We start from the raw sequence: 19,466 nt of genomic DNA on the forward strand, positions 1-19,466 counted from the left end.
TCTAGGAAAATTGGAAATTGTCAGAAATAAAATGGAACGCATAAACATCAATATCCTAGGCATTAATGAGCTGAAATGGACTGGTATTGGCCATTTTGAATCAGACAATCACACAGTCTACTATGCTTGGAATGACAACTCGAAGAGGAATGGTGTTGCATTCATTGTCAAAAAGAACGTTTCAAGGTCTATCCTGAAGTACAGCATTGTCAGTGATAGGAAAATATCCATACACCTACAAGGAAGACCAGTTAATACGATTATTATTCAAATTTATGCACCGACTACTAGGGCCAAAGGTGAAGAAATAGAAGATTTTCATCAGCTTCTGCAGTCTGAAGCTGATTGAACATGCAGTCAAGATGCACTGATAATTACTGGTGATTGGAATGCAAAAATTGGAGTTGGAAAATATGGCCTTAGTGATAGAAACAATGTTGGAGATCGAATGGTAGAATTTTGCAAGACCAACAGCTTCTTCATTGCAAATACCTTGTTTCACCAACATAAACGGCGACTATGGATCTTGCCAGATGGAACACACAGAAATCAAATTGACTACATCTGTGGGACGAGACGATGGAAAACCTCAGTATCATCAGTCAGAACAAGGCCAGGGGCCGACTGTGGAACAGACTATCAGTTGCTCATATGCAAGTTCAAGCTGAAACTGAAGAAAATCAGAGCAAGTTCATGAGAGCCAAAATATGACCTTGAGTATATCCCACCTGAATTTAGAGACCATCTGAAGAATAGATTTCATGCATCGAACACTAGTGACCGAAGACCAGGCGAGTTGTGGAATGACATCAAGGACATCATCCATGAAGAAAGCAAGAGGTCACTGAAAAGACAGGAAAGAAAGAAAAGACCAAGATGGATGTCAGAGGAGACTCTGAAACTTGCTCTTGAACGTCGAGCAGCTAAAGCAAAAGGGAGAATTGATGAGGTAAAAACCGAACAGAAGACTTCAAAGGGCGTCTCGAGAAGACAAAGTATTATAATGACATGTGCCAAGAGCTGGAGATGGAAAACCAAAAGTGAAGAACACGCTGGGCGTTTCTCAAGCTGAAAAAACTGAACAAAAAATTCAAGCTTCAAGTTGCAATAGTGAAGGATTCCATGGGGAAAATATTAAACGACGCTGGAAGCATCAAAAGAAGATGGAAGGAATACACAGTCATTATACCAAAAAGAATTAGTTGATGTTCAACTGTTTCAAGAGATGGCATGTGATGAGGAACCGATGGTACTGAAGGAAGAAGTCCAAGCTGCTCTGAAGGCATTGGCGAAAAACAAGGCTCTAGGAATTGATGGAATATCAATTGAGATGTTTCAACAAACATGCAGCGCTGGAGGTGCTCACTCGTCTATGCCAAGACAGCTTCCTGGACAGCTGACTAGAAGAGATCCATATTTATGCCTATTCCCAAGAAAGGTGATCCAACCAAATGTGGAAATTATAGAACGATATCATTAATATCACACGCAAGCAAAATTTTGCTGAAGATCATTCAAAACCGGCTGCAGCAGTTTATCGACAGAGAACTGCCAGAAATTCAGGCCGGTTTCAGAAGAGGATGTGGAACCAGGGATATCATTGCTGATGTCAGATGGATCCGGGCTGAAAGCAGAGAATACCAGAAGGATGTTTACCTGTGTTTTATTGACTATGCAAAGGCATTTGACTGTCTGGATCATAACAAAGTAAGGATAACACTGCGAAGAATGGGAATTCCAGGTCACTTAATTGTGCTCGTGAGGAACCTTTACATAGATCAAGAGGCGGTTGTTCGGACAGAAAAGGGGATACTGATTGGTTTAAAGTCAGGAAAGGTGTGCGTCAGGGTTGTATTCTTTCACCATACCTATTTAATCTGTATGCTGAACAAATGATACAAGAAGCTGGACTATATGAAGAACGGGGCATCAGGATTGGAGGAAGACTCATTAACAACGTGCGTTATGCAGATGACACAACCTTGCTTGCTGAAAGTGAAGAGGACTTGAAGCACTTACTAAGGAAGATCCAAGAGCACAGCCTTCAGTATGGATTACACCTCAACATAAAGAAAACAAAAATCCTCACAACTGGACTAATGAGCAACATCATGATAAATGGAGAAAAGATTGAAGTTGTCAAGGATTTCATTTTACTTGGATCCGCAGTCAACAGCCATGGAAGCAGCAGTCAAGAAATGAAAAGACACATTACATTGGGCAAATCTGCTGCAAAGGACCTCTTTAAAGTGTTGAAGAGCAAAGATGTCACCCTGAAGACTAAGGTGTGCGTGACCTAAGCCATGATATTTTCAATCTCATCATATGCATATGAAAGCTGGAGAATGAATAAGGAAGACAGAAGAAGAGTTGACGCCTTTGAATTGTGGTGTTGGCGAAGAATATTGAATATACCATGGGCTGCCAAAAGAACGAACAAATCTGTCTTGGAAGAAGCGTGGCCAGAATGCTCCTTAGAGGCAAGGATGGTGAGACTGTGTCTTACATAGTTCGGACATGTTGTCAGGAGGGATGAGTTCCTGGAGAAGGACATCATGCTTGGCAGAGTGCAGGGTCAGTGGAAAAGAGGAAGACCCTCAACGAGGTAGATTGACACAGTGGCTGCAACAATGAGCTCAAGCATAACAACGATTGTAAGGATGGCGCAGGACTGGTCAGTGTTTCGTTCTGTTGTGCACAGGGTAGCTGTGAGTCGGAACCGACTTGACGGCACCTAACAACAACAACTAGCGAATGCCCATCTCCCACCATCCCTCGCTCCCCCGTCTCGTAACCACAAAAGAATGTGTTCTCTGAGAAGGACTTTTTTTGGGGTAATGACTTGGGTATAGCTGAAGCCAGCCATGGGGAGATCTGGGAGCATAGTAGTCTAAGAGTGTAACTGAGAATAACTGAGGTGGAATATGCTTACTGAGGGATGACAAGAATGGCTGGAGTATGATGACTAACGGTAGGGGACTAGTAGATGAAATCAGATTACCAAGTAGTACATGACAAGGTTTTTGCGTTTTAAGTGTACTGGGAAACCATAGACTGCTTAAAGAAGGGAATGAGTGAGTTATCTGACTTATGTTCTTAAAAGTTCACTCCGGTTCCTGTGTGGAGAATGGACTGTAGAGTGGCAAGAGTAGATTTTTCTCAGACTCAAGATGGGAAAGCCTAACATAGAAGTGCGTTCGGAGTTGGAAAATCAAGTTAATGTGAAGAAGATGGTAAAGAATTTTTATACCTTGGAAGGTGATATTAAAATTTAGTTTCATTTCCTTTTGACAAAGCCTTGTTTTCTTAGTTAATTCCTTAGGAAGACCCCTTCATATTCTGTCTTCTGATCCTTTTCCAGTGTTTCTCCCAAGCAAGACTTTTTTGTAAAATGAGAGAAAGTTGGATTGATTTTGTTTCCAAGCACGGTACTAATATAAGGCCAGTGGGATGGCGGGGACGGGGGGCGAGCGGGGACAGGGAGCCAGTATTCTTAACTCTCTATCTTCTGATTCGTTGTAATACAGAATTCAAATATTAGGAGGCAGTTAGGAAATGTATGTGATCCATATTTACATTTCTGCTGACAGATGACTTTTTCTTTTGGTGCACAGTTATTGGCCTTCAACTGGACTGACTCCAGTAAAAGTGCAAAGGCCATTTGTCAAGAAATACTTCTTCCTGTTCTGATGCAGCTCTTAACTCCCATATACCACCTTTGTTTTTGCCCCTTGCCCTTTTTCAAAGAATGCTTACATTAGAATGAGCTGTAGTCTATGTGTTTTGGGGTGGGAAGGTGAGTGGGATGAATTGATGGATATATGTATATGTGCGTATGAGGTATTCTGAGCCACTTTGAAGAAAGATATCCCAACTTCCTTGGTGCCCAAAAACAAGGAACTCTCAGAGAGTTGCTTCCAGGAGTAGCTACTTGAGGTGCCTGCAGGGACCAGGAAGGCAATGTAAATGAGACAAGAAACCAAAGTATGCGAACTGAAGAGAGCTTGCCTTGCCTAATGCAAGTAGCTGCTATATGGGAATGGGAGCCCAGTACAATCATACCCTTTAGATTTTCAGAGGAAGCTAAAAATCTTTGTCGTATCTCCTGATTTTTAAATGCTAGCACCTAATTTAAAAATCCTAGTATGCTATGTAGAACAACTATAAAAGCCAAGAAAATAGTTAAGTAGGCTGCAGGCTGCGAGTTTGCAGCTTCTGATCTGGTCCATCTTCCCTGTGTCTAGATTGAGAAGCAGAAACCCAGAGACATAAACCGACTCCCAAGTTCACACAGCAGTTAGTGGCAGAGCTAGGAATAGGACTTGGATTTCCTTTTTCTGTGTGCAATGCTGTTTGCACTAGGAACTGTTAAAAACTTTTTTTGGGAATCCGAAGCAAGCTCATGCCTCCTCTTTGCCTAGAAAAGTTCATAAATCCAAACCCGTTGCTGTCGAGTCAATTCTGACTCACGGTGACCTTATAGGACAGAGTAGAACTGCCTCAGAGGAGTGCCTGACCTTTTGGTTAGCAGCCAAGTTCTTAAGCACTATGCCACCAGGGCTGCGAAAAGTGTGTGTACATCCCAAATTTTGAATACAGTTTTGGGGATTTCAGATCCTTGGAAATCCGTGTGTGAATACCATGTATGTGAGGATGGTGCAGGACTGGGCAGTATTTCATTCTGTTGTACATAGGGTCGCTATGAGTTGGAACTGACTCGACGGCACCTGACAATAGCAGACCAGGTAAAAGCCCTCTCCTGTACCTGCTGGTTCATATGTTTGCAGTGCAGAGCGAACAGTGCCTCGGTATTTATACTCAGACAAATTAATGGGAAGAAGCACTTGAAGCAGGAGCCCTGGGTTCCTTCTTTTTCTTTTTTTTAATTGTGCTTTAGATGAAAGTTTACAGAGCAAATTAGTTTCTCAGTAAACAAGTAATGCATAAATTGTTTTGTGGCATTGGCTGCCAACCCCGCAATATGTCAACATTGTCTTCTTCTCCACCCTGGGTTCCCTGTTTCCATTCGTCCAGTTTTCTGTCCCTTTGTGCCTTCTGGTCTTTGCTTTCCTGCTGGGGTGCCCACGTAGTCTCATATACATGATTGAACTACAAAGCATGTTCCTCATGTGTGTTATTATTGGCCCTATAGACCTGTCTAATCTGACTGAACGGTGAACCTTGGGAGTGACTTCAATACTGAGTTAAAACGGCGTCTGGGGCCATATTCTCAGAGTTTCTGCAGTCTCTTGTCAGACCAGCAAGTATGGTTTTGTGTGTGTGTGTGTGAATTTGAATTTTGTTCTGTATTTTTCTCACTCTGTTCAGGGCCCTCTATTGTGATCTCTGTCAGAGCACTCAGTGGTGGTAGCTGGGTACCATCTAGTTGTTCTGGACTCAGTCTGGTAGAGGCTGTGGTAGTTGTGGTCCATTAGTCCTTTGGATCTTTCCCTTGTGTCTTTGGTTTTCTTCATTCTCTTTTGCTCCAGCCAGGATGGGACCAGTAGATGTATCGTAGATGGCTGGCTGCTTGCAGGCTTTTAAGACCTCAGACACTGCTCACACAGTTGGATGTAGAACATTTTCTTTATAAACTGTGTTATGCCAGTTGAGCTGGATGTCCTCCTAGACCGTGGTTCCCAGCTCTCAGCCCAATAACTCAGTCCCTTAGGGAGTTTGGATGTGTCTGTGAAGCTTCTATGGCTTTGCCTTGGTCAAGTTGTGCTGACTTCCCCAGTATTATACACTGTCTTACCCTTCAGCAGATTACCACTTATCTGCTGTCTAATTAGTGTTTTTCCCTCCTAACCTCACCCCTCCCCTCCTTTGTAACCATCAAACATTATTTCTTTCTGTGTGTAAACCTTTTCTTGAGTTTTTATAGTGGTCTCATATAGTATTTGTTCTTTTGTGATTGACTTATTTCACTCAACATAATGCCCTCTAGATTCATCCATGTTGTGAGATGTTTCACAGATTCATCATTGTTCTTTATTGTTGTGTAGTATTCTGTTGTGTGTACGTACCACAGTTTGTTTATCCATTCATCTGTCGTTGGGCACTTAGGTTATTTCCACCTTTTTGTCTGTCTTTTTGGATAAACCAAAAAACCAAACCAAACCCATTGCAGTGGAGTTGATTCCGACTCATAGCAACTTACACTACAGAGTAGAACTGCCCCCATAGGATTTCCAAGGTTATAAATATAGGAGCAGACTGCCGTATTTTTTTCTCTTGGAGATGCTAGGTGAGTGTAGACCTTTCCATTAGCAGCCAAGCGCTTAACCACTGTGCCACCAGGGCTCCTGCCTCTTGCCTCTTTTTGAATACTAAATCTTAATTATGCAAGTAATAGGAATACATTTAGGTAAGTCTAAAACCGCCCTACTGCTATCCCCTAAATCAGTCCCTCCAGTAGTAATTGCTTTTCTAGTCTTTTGCCTACCTACATATATATATCACCTGTGGGGTTCCTGGGTGGTGCAAAGGGGTAATGTGCTTGGCTATTAACCAAAAGGATGGAGGCTTGATTCCACCCAGAGCACCTCAGAAGAAAGGCCTGGTTATCTACTTACGAAAAATCATTTACTAAAAACCCTATGGAACACAGTTCTATTCTGACACACGTGGAGTCTCTAGGAGTCAAAATCGACTTGATAGCGGTGGTTTGTTTTGTTTTTTACCTCACCCACAGAAAATAATAAAGTCGTGTGTGTGTGTTTAAATAAATGATATTTATCGTATGTTTTTGCAAGTTTTTTTTTTCCGACAGTACATCTTGCTTTGTATACAAGTACATACAGATCCACATCATCCTTATTGCTACTTCATAGCCCACTGTGTGTTAATTCCATTGTTTATTTAGCCACCTGCTATTGATGGACTCTTATTGGGGCCCTGGTGGCAGTGGTTAAGTGTTCAGCTGCTAACCAAAAGGTCAGCAGTTTGAATCCACCAGCCTTTCCTTGGAAATCCTATGGGGCAGTTCTACTCTGTCCTATAGGGTTGCTGTGAGTTGGAATTGACTTGATGGCAATGGGCTTGTTTTTTTATGGTGGTTCCAGTTTTCCAGTACTACAAAGAATGCTGCAATAAATATTTTTATAGATGCCTCCTTGACACATGTGCTAGTGTTTCTCAAGGAAGAAAGGGAGGAGTGAACTTGCTAAGCATGTAATTTCAGAATGGCAGTATCATTTAATACTTCTATCAGCAACATAGGTAGGTTCTCAATTTCTCCAAAGCCCCTTGTTATGCACTGAATTGTGCCCCCGCTGCCCCCCCCCAAATGTGTGTCAACTTGGCTAGGCCATGATTCCCAGTATTGTGTGATTCTCCACCATTTTGTCATCTGATGTGATTTTCTGTGTTGTAAAACCTACTTGTATGATGTTGAAGAGGCAGAATAGAGGCAGTTATGTTAATGAGGCAAGACTTAATCTACAAGATTAGGTTGTATGTTGGGTAAAACTCTTGAGGTATAAGTGAGAGAAGTGGGCAGAGAGCAAGGGAGACCTCCTCCTACCAAGAAGGGAGAACCAGGAAAGGAGGGCATCCTTTGGACACAGGGTCTCTGTGATGAGATGCTCCTAGATGCAGGGGAAAATTGAGGACAAAGACCTTCCCCCAGAACCAACAGAGAGAGAAAGCCTTGCCCTGGAGCTGGTGCCCTGAATTCAGACTTCTAGCTTCCTAAGCTGTGAGAGAATAAATTTCTCTTGTTAAAGCCATACACTTGTGGTGTTTCTGTTACAGCAGCACTAGGTAACTAAGACTCTTCAATACTTGGTATTAACAGATTGAAAAAAATTTTTTTTTCAGTCTGATGGATAAGGAGTGGTGACTTAATTACTACTAAGTTTTGAATATCTTGTACATCTTTTCATAAGTTAATTAGCCATTTCACATTGCTATTTTCATATCCTTTTTTGGGATTTCTTTTGGGCTTATTTGGCTTTTTCTTATTGATTTATAGGAATTCCATATGTGTTTTCTGTGTATTCTTTATACCAGTCTCTTCTGTTACATATGTTATAAATTTTTTCACTTGAATCTTTCCAAACCTGGTTTTGCCACTGACTAGTTCTTAGATTTGGGGAATATCATTTGACTTCCACAAACCCATTTTTCTCCATTGTAAAGTGAGAATACTCAATCTCTTAGAGTTACTGTGAGATGCCAGTGAAAGTGTATGAGCTCTGTAATTTTTGGGTTCAACATTTGGTTTCTACCAGCCATTTTTCTCAGTTGTAAGGTGAGAATATACTACTTTTTAGGGTTATTGTGAAATTCCAGTGAATGAAGTGTGTAGTGCTTTGGGAACTAAAGAATACCTTTAAGTCATTTTGTCCTCTTTTTGATTTTCTTATGACTCATCCCTAGGAGCTGGCGTTTGTGAAACATCCCACACCCTCCACAGATTGATCAAACTCTGAGGGGTGGGTGTCACAACATAGCACTTGTGTCTTTTTATTCTATGCTGTCTTGGGGGAGGAAAGAGGTACATAAACAAGACATGCTCACCTTGAACTCCTTTGTTCTTGGAATGTGTTGAGTAGGACGGAAGTGGAGAGTATGGATATCAGGCAGATTTCATTTCTTAGCTGGTTACAGTGCTTGGCTCAAGGATTGTCCTAGTAGATTCTGGCCATTTACGGAATTGAACATTTATAAGGTTAGAATTAGGGAAAGGGGCTTATTTTTGTAGTCAGTTATTTCCTTTTTAGGCCAGGTGTTTCCTGGGAAACTTTCTAATCCACAGCCTGTCATTTGTTACTGTCCTGATCACCTTCTCAATTAGAACACAAGTTTCAGAGGTAGCTGTTCTGTCCTACCACGTCAGGGGGAGTAAGAGGGTATAATCTTCTGTTCTTAACTTTTAACTAATGGCTGCCCTCTGCAAATAGTTAATTAACTAAAATCTGATACCACTCTTTGGTTTGGGGGCACCCACACTCGTACTACCCTTAGACCCAGACATCTCCATGCCCCTTCCCAAAGCCCCATCCTTAGAAAGCACTTCCTCCAGTCCTCTGGTCATGCCTTTCCCCTTCTAGACCACTCTTCACATACCCAGGATCCAAGATACACCTGGCTAAATGTCCTGAACCTGCTTCCAGGGCTTTCAGGGACTCTTACTGAGCCCTTCCTCCCAAGGATGTAAGGATGGATCAAGACACTATGAACTGAAAATGATGGCGGGATTATGAATCCTTAAGTCCCAGGTGTGGTCAAGGGGCAACTGTTTGGGAGAGGCGTTCCCAGATCTTGGATGTGCTGAATGGGGTCTGTCACCTGTGCCTAAGGCTCTTTGGGGTACAGAGGTGTGGGAAAAGGAAGGGGGTAGATTTGGGGCTAGGTTCTCTGTTTGTACTCCAGCCCCAACCCTGCAGCTGTCAGGGTCACGTCTGCCCAGAGGAGCCTCTCCCTTCTGACCAACTGCTTGTTTTATAATTTAAAAAAGCCATCAGAGTATATGCGGCTCTGCATAGAGTCCAGTTAATCTTTGAGACAAATTCTTAAAGAGTGGGGTTGGAAGGGGGAATGGGTGAATTTCCTGAAGGGAGGCTCTCTGTCCCCTGGGTAGGCAGTGCTGTCGATGCTTTGTTTTTGAAAAGGAGGGAGGATTTGCTGACGCTACGTTTTTATGAAATGAGGCTAAGGGTTTCCTTATCTTTCTGTGCAAGGCACATCTGCGTGACACAGGCTGGCTGCTTCTTAGGGAGTCCTCCGTCGTCGTCCTGTTTCTTTTCTGAAGGTTTTAAGGCACAGTTTGGTGCATTCCTTTCTGTTCTCTGAAGCCAGGGGGATAGTCATAATATATCAGGGCTCTTGCTGAAGAGCTTAAAATGGGCGCTGGCAGCTGGGATGTGGGGGGAGAGAGCTTTCCAGGGACAAGTGACCTGCTTGTTCAGCCAATGAGAAGCAGGTTAGAGGAATGATTTCATCAGGCAGGCTTTATTGTCTGATCATCTTATGAAAGCAGGATTGTGTCTGGCAACTTAACCCTTTTTTAGGTACTTTAAGTCTCACCCACTCCCTGGTTATGTGACCTCCAGATTCCTTTTCCCAACTCTCTGGTACGAGACCACAGAAATGAAAGACTTGAAATTGATGAAGAAATCAGGCGAGTTATAAACTATCATTTTTAAAAATATAAATTATTAAAACTCAGAACCACATCTGAATGGAAATGTGATCTAAATTGTGTTTGGTGAACACATCTGAAGCAGATAGCAGTTTGAGTTGGGTTCTGTCAGATTTTGCTGTATAGTCTTGAGGGAAAAGGGAGGCTAGAGGGGGAAAACTCTGCCTTCAGTATATTTTAATCCATATAATGGTATCTTGCCATTTCCTGAAATTTGGAAAATATCCCTGATCCTGGGGCCAGTTTTGAGTAAGAGATATTTGTAGTGTTTGTTAATACTTCTTTACTATCCCTTCTCCATAAGAATGACAACTGTTTGGTAAAATGACTTCATGCTTCCTGGTAAAATGAGGGTGCTGATTCTACTCTATAGAGTTGTTTAGGTAAGAAAATAAATCATGTGACATTAGATTGTGCTACATACATGTAATGTATTATCACCAGGGCATTCATGTCTCAATATTGTGTGTTCGTTCATTCATCAGACTTTTAAAAATACCTCTTGATGCTGTGCACAGGAAATAAAGAAATAAAAAATATGGTTCTTACCCTTAAGTAACTTAAAACATCATGAGGGAGACAGACAGTAATAATAATGTCTCACACTTACATTGTGTTTGCCGTGTGCCAGCCCTGTTCTGAGCACCTTGATAGGCATTAACTTATTTAATCTTACCACAACCCTATGAAGTAGGTACTATTAGCCATGTTTTACAGATAAACTAAGGCACAGAGAGGCTAAGTGACTTGCCCAAGGTCATACAGCTAGTGGTAGAGTTGGGATTTGAATGTAGGCAGTGAAGCTCTCTGGAGCCTTGGTGGCACAGTGGTTAAAGCACTCAACTGCTAACTGAAAGGTTGGCGGATCAAACCCACCAGCTGCTCTGATCTGTGGGAGAAAGATGTGACATTCTGCTTCTGTAAAGATTTATAGCCTTGAAATCTCTATGGGCAGTTCTGCTCTGTCCTACAGGGTTGTTATGAGTCAGAATCAGCTTGAAGGCAGTGGATTTAACTTGGGTTTTTAGTGCCACTGTAGAGTCTATGCTCGAAATCTATGCTGACCAGTACAGCAGCCACGAGCCACATGTGGCTGTAAAAAACCTGCCGCTGTAAAGTGGGTTCCGACTCATACAACCCTATAGGACAGAGTAGAACTAGCCCATAGGGTTTCCAAGGAGGTGATGGTGGATTCGAACTGTCAACGTTTTGGTTAGCAGCCAAGGTCTTAACCATTGTGCCACCAGGACTCCTCATGTGGCTATACTGAAAAACTGAACCTGTTGCCGTTGAGTCGATTCTGACTTGTAGCGATGTGGCTGTAGAGCGCGTGAAATGTGGCTAGGGCAAATTGAATGGGGCTGTAGGTGTGAAATACACATTAGATTTCGGAGATCTGGTATAAAAAATAAGTAGATATAAAATGTCACATGTTGAAGTTACATGTTGCAATGGTGATATTTTGGTCATGTTGACTTTAGTAAAATATATTATTAAAATGAATTCACTTGTCTTTATTGTGGCTACTAGAAGATTTTAAATTACATATGTGGCTTGCATTTGGAGCTCACATTTTACTTCTATTTGATGTTTACAGAATTCTAAATCATTACAGTGCAGAAATAATAACAACAGTTGACATTTTTTGAGCACTTACTGTGTGCCACATATTGTGCTAGGGACTTAACAAACACTGTTTCAGTTAAGCTTCAAAAAAATTTTTTTTATTCTCATATAGAAGAGGAAGAAGTTTTGAGAAATTCAGTATTTTGTCTGAGGTTAGACAGCCAGTTAAAAACAGATCCCAAATTCAAAACCTTACGTGTCTGACTCAAAAACCTGAGCTCCTAATAATTTCCAGTTAAATCCTGAGATTTTTTTTCTTTGTTTTCATTTTTATAAGAATATTTGATATTGCACAGTCCTGTGTTTGACATGTAGAAGTTCAAAATAAAAATCACTAGACCATAAAATAGACACCCTGAATGGAAATCTTTTTTTTTGCAGAGCCTTGGCCCTCACTAGCACAGTTGAGCCCTGAGATGAAGCGATGAGTCATTGTGTACAACTTGCATTTAATTTTCATTTCAGTAGTTTTCCCAGGTCACTGGGCAATTTATGTCATGACCCTCTTTTTCTGTAGAGAAGGGGAAGAGGAGTAACAGCTCTCCTTAGTGGTTCGGTGCTCTCGGCTAATAAGAAGAAAAAACTGCTTAAGGTCCTTTTCATTGTCCTCTGAAATGCTGTTTGTGTTTGTGAGAGCAACAAAATGCTGTCTAGTGATCCCTAACTTTTCTTCTTTCCAGAGCAAAGACTCAGGCGGATTGAAGGCGGCTATGATAGAGTTGGTGGAAAGGTTAAAATTCAAGAGCTCAGACCCTAAAGTAAGTATTATTTTGGAAGTTGATTGGGTGTTGTATCCCCATTTCATCCTTCTGGAGCTAAGTTTGAGGGACGCTAATGATCATCTTTCTGAACATTACAGTAAGACCTAATTAAGCCTGCTCATCAGAAACAGGGCAGAGTCCTAATATGCCTAGAGGTAAGTCATCTATTTTTTCTCCCTTCTCTATTTTTTGACTTAGAACACAAAACCATTAATTGTTTTCCCCCAACTACAGACAAATACATTTTTTCATCTTCCTTTACCAGGCCTTTGAGGCTTGTGTCCTCCATGTCCATTAAATGCAGCCAAAGGCATCTGAGATAGTGATCAGCTTAATGCTGGGGACTGGAACAGGGGCCAGACCCATCCAGTTGGTGTTCAGCACTTGCATCTTATCTCTCCCCCCCTTGCAAGAACCAGCTGCCACTGAGAATGCTTTTGTCCTCATGACCTGGAGTCTGATCTGGGAAATGGTTTAAATCTTCCAGTTTTTTCTGTAAAATGTTGGGGGCTGGATGGTTGATATTGTGAGAAATGCCATGCGAGGGCGGAGGTGGATTAGGAACGGATTATGACTTAACACAGACTCCTTCTCGTACCCAGACATTTATTGTGGCGCTCACTACCTGCTCTTGGTGCCAGCTGGTTCAGCCTGAGAGTCAGACCCTCTCGCAATTAAATAGGGAAAGGAGCAGGACTTCGTTTTATTTTTCGTATCTCCTCTTTTTTTGTTTTTTTTCCTTTAGAAGTTTTTTATAAAGGGAATGGGACTAACGATTTTTGAGCACCTATTGAGAGCCAGGCACTGTGTTAGGAGTCTTACATACCTTGGATCACTGCAATACCCTGTAAAGTAGAGTTTATTATTCCCTTTTTTTTTTTTTTTAATAATGACACTGAAGCTCAGAGAGGTAGAGTCGTTTGCATCAAATCTAGGATAGATTAGAGCTGGAATTCAAACTCTGATTCTAATGCTTGTGCTCTTTCTTTCATATCATGCTGGAGACCAAGCACTGAGTTCCACCTCCTTTCTGCCATATAAACACATTGTGCCTCAGTTTTCCAAGCTGAAACACTATATATGAGGCCAAGCCACAGACATAACAGTCTTTTCAAAAGGTGACTGCTGCCACCAGTCTACAAAATAATTTTATCTTCATACAGCTTCAGAGTATTGGGGGATTGGCGATCTCTTGTCTTCTGGTATGGTTAGGGGTCCAGATTAGATACAAAAATATTGAAATATTGGGGTAACCTTTATCAACTTTCTTAGCCCAGGGTAGGAGGACTCTTGGTGTGAGTAGTTTTTCCTTTAGTGAAGATGAACCAATTAATTATTAAAGGTTACTGAAAGCTTTTCTTACCAAGCTTCTCTGGTTTCTGGGGCAACAGCTATATTGAGGGAGACAACTGTATTTTCTGTTTCTGCCACACCCACTTGACTGTAGTCAGCGGACAGTGGAGGGAGAGGATGTGTGCAAATGAGACTGAGTGGCCTCTGTGTATAACACAGGTAAATGCTTTTGGATCTTTTGTGATGCATGTAGTGCTTCTGGTGGGAAACTTGCCAGAGTGGCCCCATGAAGAGCAACCAATGGAAGCCTTAGGATTTTCCCATGATGCATCATAATAAGCTAAAGAATGTTTGTAGGGACCTGACTTGATCTTGAATATATCTGCGCAGACTCACCTCTTTTCTACTTCTCTTTTTCTTGCCTGGATCATTTGCCACCAACCTATTTCACTTCCACGTCCCTTCCTAGTTTGCCATCTTCGTATGCTGTGTATACTTAAAGCCAGCTTGAAGACGGGAGAACATAATTGCAGAATGACTGCCAGGTCAGAAAGGGGGTTAAAAAATAGGCCGCTTAAATATATAATTTCTGCAACAAAGAAAATTTCTGTAGAAATAAATTGGTGTGTCCCAAGAGAATCTTTAAGATTCTGGTTTGTTCTGTTTTCCCTCAGAACCCCACCATTCCCTTTTTTTAAGTTGGCCTATTTAAGAAAGGCAGAACCTCTCAGGCTTTATAACCTGTCATTTCTGCCACAGTGCCGTTACATAGAAGCACTGATTGAGTCATGGAGGACCAAGCACTATCTCTGCCTCACTTCCCCTAGAATTCCCTAAAGCATCACAAAGCCTGATTAATCCAGACACTGAAGACTGCTGGGGCCTCTGTTAATTTTTACTTCTGAGTTTTGCCAAAGAGGAGTGGAAGATGCCTAAATTAACCATTTTTAAAATTATAAGATGATATATGCTTATAGACTAAACAAATAAAAATATTCATAGAAAAAAAGTAAACCTATTTCCCCCAAGTTAACCAGTATTAACATTTTACTGTGTAATCTTCTAGACATTTTCCCATATGGGAATATTTTTTTTAATTTTCTGCAAAAATTATACTATACCTGGGGTTTTAAAATTGCTTTTTTTATTACACAGAATATCCTAGGCATTCTTCATCAATAATATAGACTGAATTTTTCTTAATGTTAGCCTCATTTTGTCCAAAACATTTGTCAGATGCCTTCTTTCTCCTTTTAGACCAGTGGTTCTTAAACTTTAGCGTGTATGAAAATCACCTAGAGGATTTATTAAAATACAGACTGCTGGACCCACCCCCAGAGTTTCTGATTCAATACACCTGGGTGACTGGAGAATTCTTATCTCTAACAAGTTTGAAGGGAATGCTGATGCTGGTGCTTTTGGTTCAGGGCCCATACTTTGAGAACCAGTGTTCTGGACCTTGGCTACTTTCCCCTTCTCTTATTTTGATTTTTTGCATTGCTTTCAGCAAATAACCAGAAGAAGCCCCTGGAAATAAGTCCAAGTAATTCAACTTGAAAAGAAATTAAGTAAATAAAAATCCAGGCAAGCAAAACAAAAATTGAGCAGAGGTGGCAGAGGCATAAGGGAGGGAGGTGAGAGGTAGGCTGGGGAGTCACAGCTCAGGCTGCCTAAGAGGACAGGGTTGCTTTAAACTGCCACTTCCATCAGAGAAATAGCAAAGCCAAAAAGAGGGAAAGAGGTCCTAGTCAGGATTTAGGAGGATGATCAAAGCCCATGTAATGATCCAAGCATGGACCTTGAGTCCTGAAGCCAGAGGAACAGCAGGAGACATCAAATTCCAGCCACTAGGGCCAGCCTGCGGACAGGAACCAGGCACAAACAAAACAAAACCCATTGCCCTTCAGTTGACTCTGACTCATAGTGACCCTACAGGACGTGATAGAACTGCCCTATAGGGTTTCCGAGACTGTAAGTCTTTATGGAAGCAGACTGCCACATCTTTCTCCCATGGAGTGGCTGGTGGATTCAAATCACTGACATTTTGGTTAGCAGCTGAGCGCTTTAACCAATGTGCCGCTAGGGCTCCCTGAATAAGACACAGGACTAGACAAAGTTGTAAGCACTGCATGTTTCTTTGGCAAGCCCTGTTTTAAAGGTGACTACTTCTAGGTATCTAGAACTAGAACCTGGAATACAGTGAAAAAGTTACTTGTAAACGCAAGCAACCTTTAGTTGCAAAAAGGATTAATAGGAAGTGGTCTTTTAAATAATAAGCCATCCTCATATGTTTGACGATTCAGTTTGCAAAAAAAAAAAAAAAATTTCACACCCAATATTTTCAGAAACATCTGTTGCACAAAGCAGGATTTTTGGGCTAGGCTTGCTTTAGGGAAATTAAAAGATGTAGTAGTTAGGCGCGTGCGTGTGTGTGTGTGTGTGTGTGCGTGCGCACGCGCATGTGCATACCTGGATTTTTAGGAAATTTAAAGTACTCTGAGGTCTTTACATTCACAGATTTCCTTTGTATTGACTATGCAGTTATCTTCCATAGTTTATCCAGAGGAAACCTAGGCTTGAAAAATACATTGATTCTCTTCCCTTCCTTCTCCCAGCCCACACCCTCAGAAGGCATTGAGCCAAAAACATAACATGCTAAGCTCAATCAAACTAACCTTTTATTATGCAGTTAATAACAGCCACTTTCTCTGTTATGTATTGATTGCTTTTTCTATCCCTCTAAGATGCGCTTTTCATTGTTTCCTATAACTGGTGTGCTTGAAGCAAACAGTTGAAAACACAGTTACATATCTCAACTTCATACTAATCTTATAAAAAGTTATTCTCCAAAAAAGAAGCTTTGAAAAACTGGAGCCAGGTGGCTCACATTGTTGTGTCTAATTGGAATGAGATTAAACATGGAATTTGGTCATACCAAGATTACGTGAAACATACCAGGTCGTTTTCTTTTCTTCTTTTTTCCGATCTGTAGAGATGTTCTTTCCAAAGCATGAAACCAGATAATTGTCTAACAACATGAAATTAGTTAAATAGATCTGAGAATGGTTTTCTTATTTTATTAACCATTTATATAGATTTCATAATTGCAAAAAAGCTTTATAGTCCTTTTTAATAGCTGGTATCATTGGCATAGAACATAGCCGAGTCTTTCACTTTCCTGTGCTGATCTAGCTTTTGTCATAATTGTAGGTTTTATGTGCACAATGGTAATGAATGTAAGCAAAACCTAGTTTGAATTCTTCTTGTTAGTGGCCTGTTATTCACCAGGTTTAAGCCAGGCCTCATCCTGATCCATGCCCAACCCATGACAGAAGTATTCGCTGGGGCAGTGCTTATTCAACCATCTGAGACAAAGAATTGAGATGCCTCAGTTATGAAGTTGCTTCATGTGAGAGTGTTCCTTTGGTTGGGAAATTATGAGAATTATTGACCTATTTTTGTATTTTTCATTAAAAAAAAAAAAAGAGAAGTTGTAAGTAGGGAACCTTAATCAAACCAAGAAACCAAACTCACTGCCATCTAGTTGATTCTTACTCATAGCGATCCTATAGGACAGAGTAGAACTGTCCCATAGAGTTCACAAAGCTGTAAATCTCTATGGAAGCAGACTGCCACATCTTTGTCTCTTAGAGTGGCTGGTGAGTTTGAACCACTGACCTTTCGCTTAGTAGCTGAGAGCTTTAGCCACTGCACCACCAGGGCTCCTCAGGGAATCTTGGAGAGTATGAATTGTGTTTATTTTATCTCTGTGTCTTAATCCTTTATTAGCATGGTTCCTGGCACATAGTAATAGATAGGCATTACATATTTCTTTTACACCAATCCTATGGAAATAAGCAGTATTATTTGCCCTAGTTTGTGGATGAGTAAAACAAGGCTTGGAGAGATTAAGTTGTTTGTAAGTGGTAGAACCATGCCTAAACTTAAAGATTGGTCTATTCCGAAACCCGTGTTCTTCATACCCACACTGTTGTTGAATCTATGAGTGAGTAGACATGCGTACATCTTGACATCCCTAGCAATAAGGCTCTTCACTATTTTTCCCTTACACTCTTCTTTTACTTCCCTTTTCATGGCATCTTGCAGCCACAGCTCCACACAATCCCAGAGCCCCAGAACTGGAGAATGGCCTTTTGCAGTAGAAAATGTGGGGAGATGGCAAAGAAGGCATAACACCTCCTAGAACAGGGGGACAGATGTCCTTTCTGGTTGGGTACTGTATGTGGACTCCTGTTCCTGAGACCTAAGGAGTCCTGCTGGCGCAATGGTTAAGAGCTCGACTTTTAACTGAAAGGTTGGTGGTTCGAACTCACTCAGTGGTTCTGCAGGAGAAAGACCTGTGAAGATAATATAGCCACAAACAAAAAAGACAAAAACCCTATGGGGCAGTTCTGCTCTGTCATGTGGAGTTGCTATGAGTTGGAATTGACTTGATGGCATTCAACAATAATCCTTGAGGCCCAGCCCTGGCTAAGTGAAGAGCAGAGCCAAGTGGTTCAACAGCTGGAACTGGTTAATAGAGGACACCAAATAGGAAAAGCACCAGTGCCTTCCAAGGCACAGTCTAGGCTCTGAGGCATGGATACCACTCAGAAGGAAAAGTCGCTCCTTTCCATCCTCCATAGACACTTGGGTAGCAGAAAGAGGGAAAAATAAGCTCTTTTCCCCCTTTTACCATCTCCCTGCCCTTATCAAAACAAAACAATTCTCTTTCCCCTCTAACTTCAGTTCTAAAAGTAATTCATGTTCTCTGTAGAAAAATTTGGAAAATACAGACAAGTATAAAAAAGAAAGAAAGAAAAAAATCACCCGTTCTTTTACTACCTGCATTTTTTTTTAAATGCAGGTTCTTAGGCATACCCCAAAAACCCAGTGCCCTCGAGCTACCCAGAGTATCTAACTCAATAGTTCTGGGATCTGCTTTTTTTTAATATGCAGTCTGAGTGATTCTGATGCACATGGTTGTAGACCATACTCTGAGAAGCACTTATGGTACTTCTCTTTTTAGATCAAACATTGGTATTATTCTGTGTATGTAGTTTTTTTTTTTCAAAAAAAAAAAAAAAAAAAACTTGACTGAGGCGAAAATCATATAACCTGAAGTTAACCATTTTAAAATGAATATATATAGTTTTAGATTCTGGTTTTTTCACCTAACACTATCTCTTATAAATGCATGCATTTTTATCATTTGAATCTCCTTTCTTCCTTGAACTTTCTAGGCCAATCTGCCATTACCACCAGTGGGAAATTTTACCTAAAGAGATGTTTCTGTTTTCTTCCTAGTTGTCAAAACAGATTCTTTGAGCAGTTTTTGTTTTGTTTTAAGGCAGGCATTACAGTCACAGTCTAAGGTTGTTGGGGCACAGTGGAAAACAAGTTAGTGGAAAATCAGATACATAGTGGTACAGCCAGCCTCAAACTACCCATTTCACAGGATCTGCCTCTTCATTGGTCAGAGGGTCTCATGTGATGTGGCTAAATAAATATGGAGATTAATGGGAAATCTGAGACCATCTCCTCTAATCTCCCTACTTTACAGTTGAGGAAACTGAGGCACCAGAGAGGGTAAGGGTGCTTGTCTGAAGTCACTCAGCCAATTATAGCAGAGTCTGATT

The 19,466-nt window shown here is 41.1% G+C and overlaps 1 protein-coding gene across 6 annotated transcripts in view; it reads left to right on the top strand.

Moving 5' to 3' along the window:
- TRIM44 (tripartite motif containing 44) overlaps nt 1-19,466 on the top strand; it is a 213,925-nt gene that overhangs the window by 15,716 nt on the left and 178,743 nt on the right. For all 6 annotated transcript variants that reach the window (XM_049889415.1, XM_049889417.1, XM_049889416.1 and 3 more), the window contains exon 2: nt 12,454-12,531. In XM_049889415.1, the coding sequence (XP_049745372.1) occupies nt 12,454-12,531 (78 nt within the window). The remainder of the gene's footprint in view (nt 1-12,453; nt 12,532-19,466) is intronic.

The sequence above is a fragment of the Elephas maximus genome, chromosome 7 (genome assembly GCF_024166365.1).
Source record: "Elephas maximus indicus isolate mEleMax1 chromosome 7, mEleMax1 primary haplotype, whole genome shotgun sequence".
In the NCBI taxonomy this organism is placed as follows: domain Eukaryota; kingdom Metazoa; phylum Chordata; class Mammalia; order Proboscidea; family Elephantidae; genus Elephas; species Elephas maximus.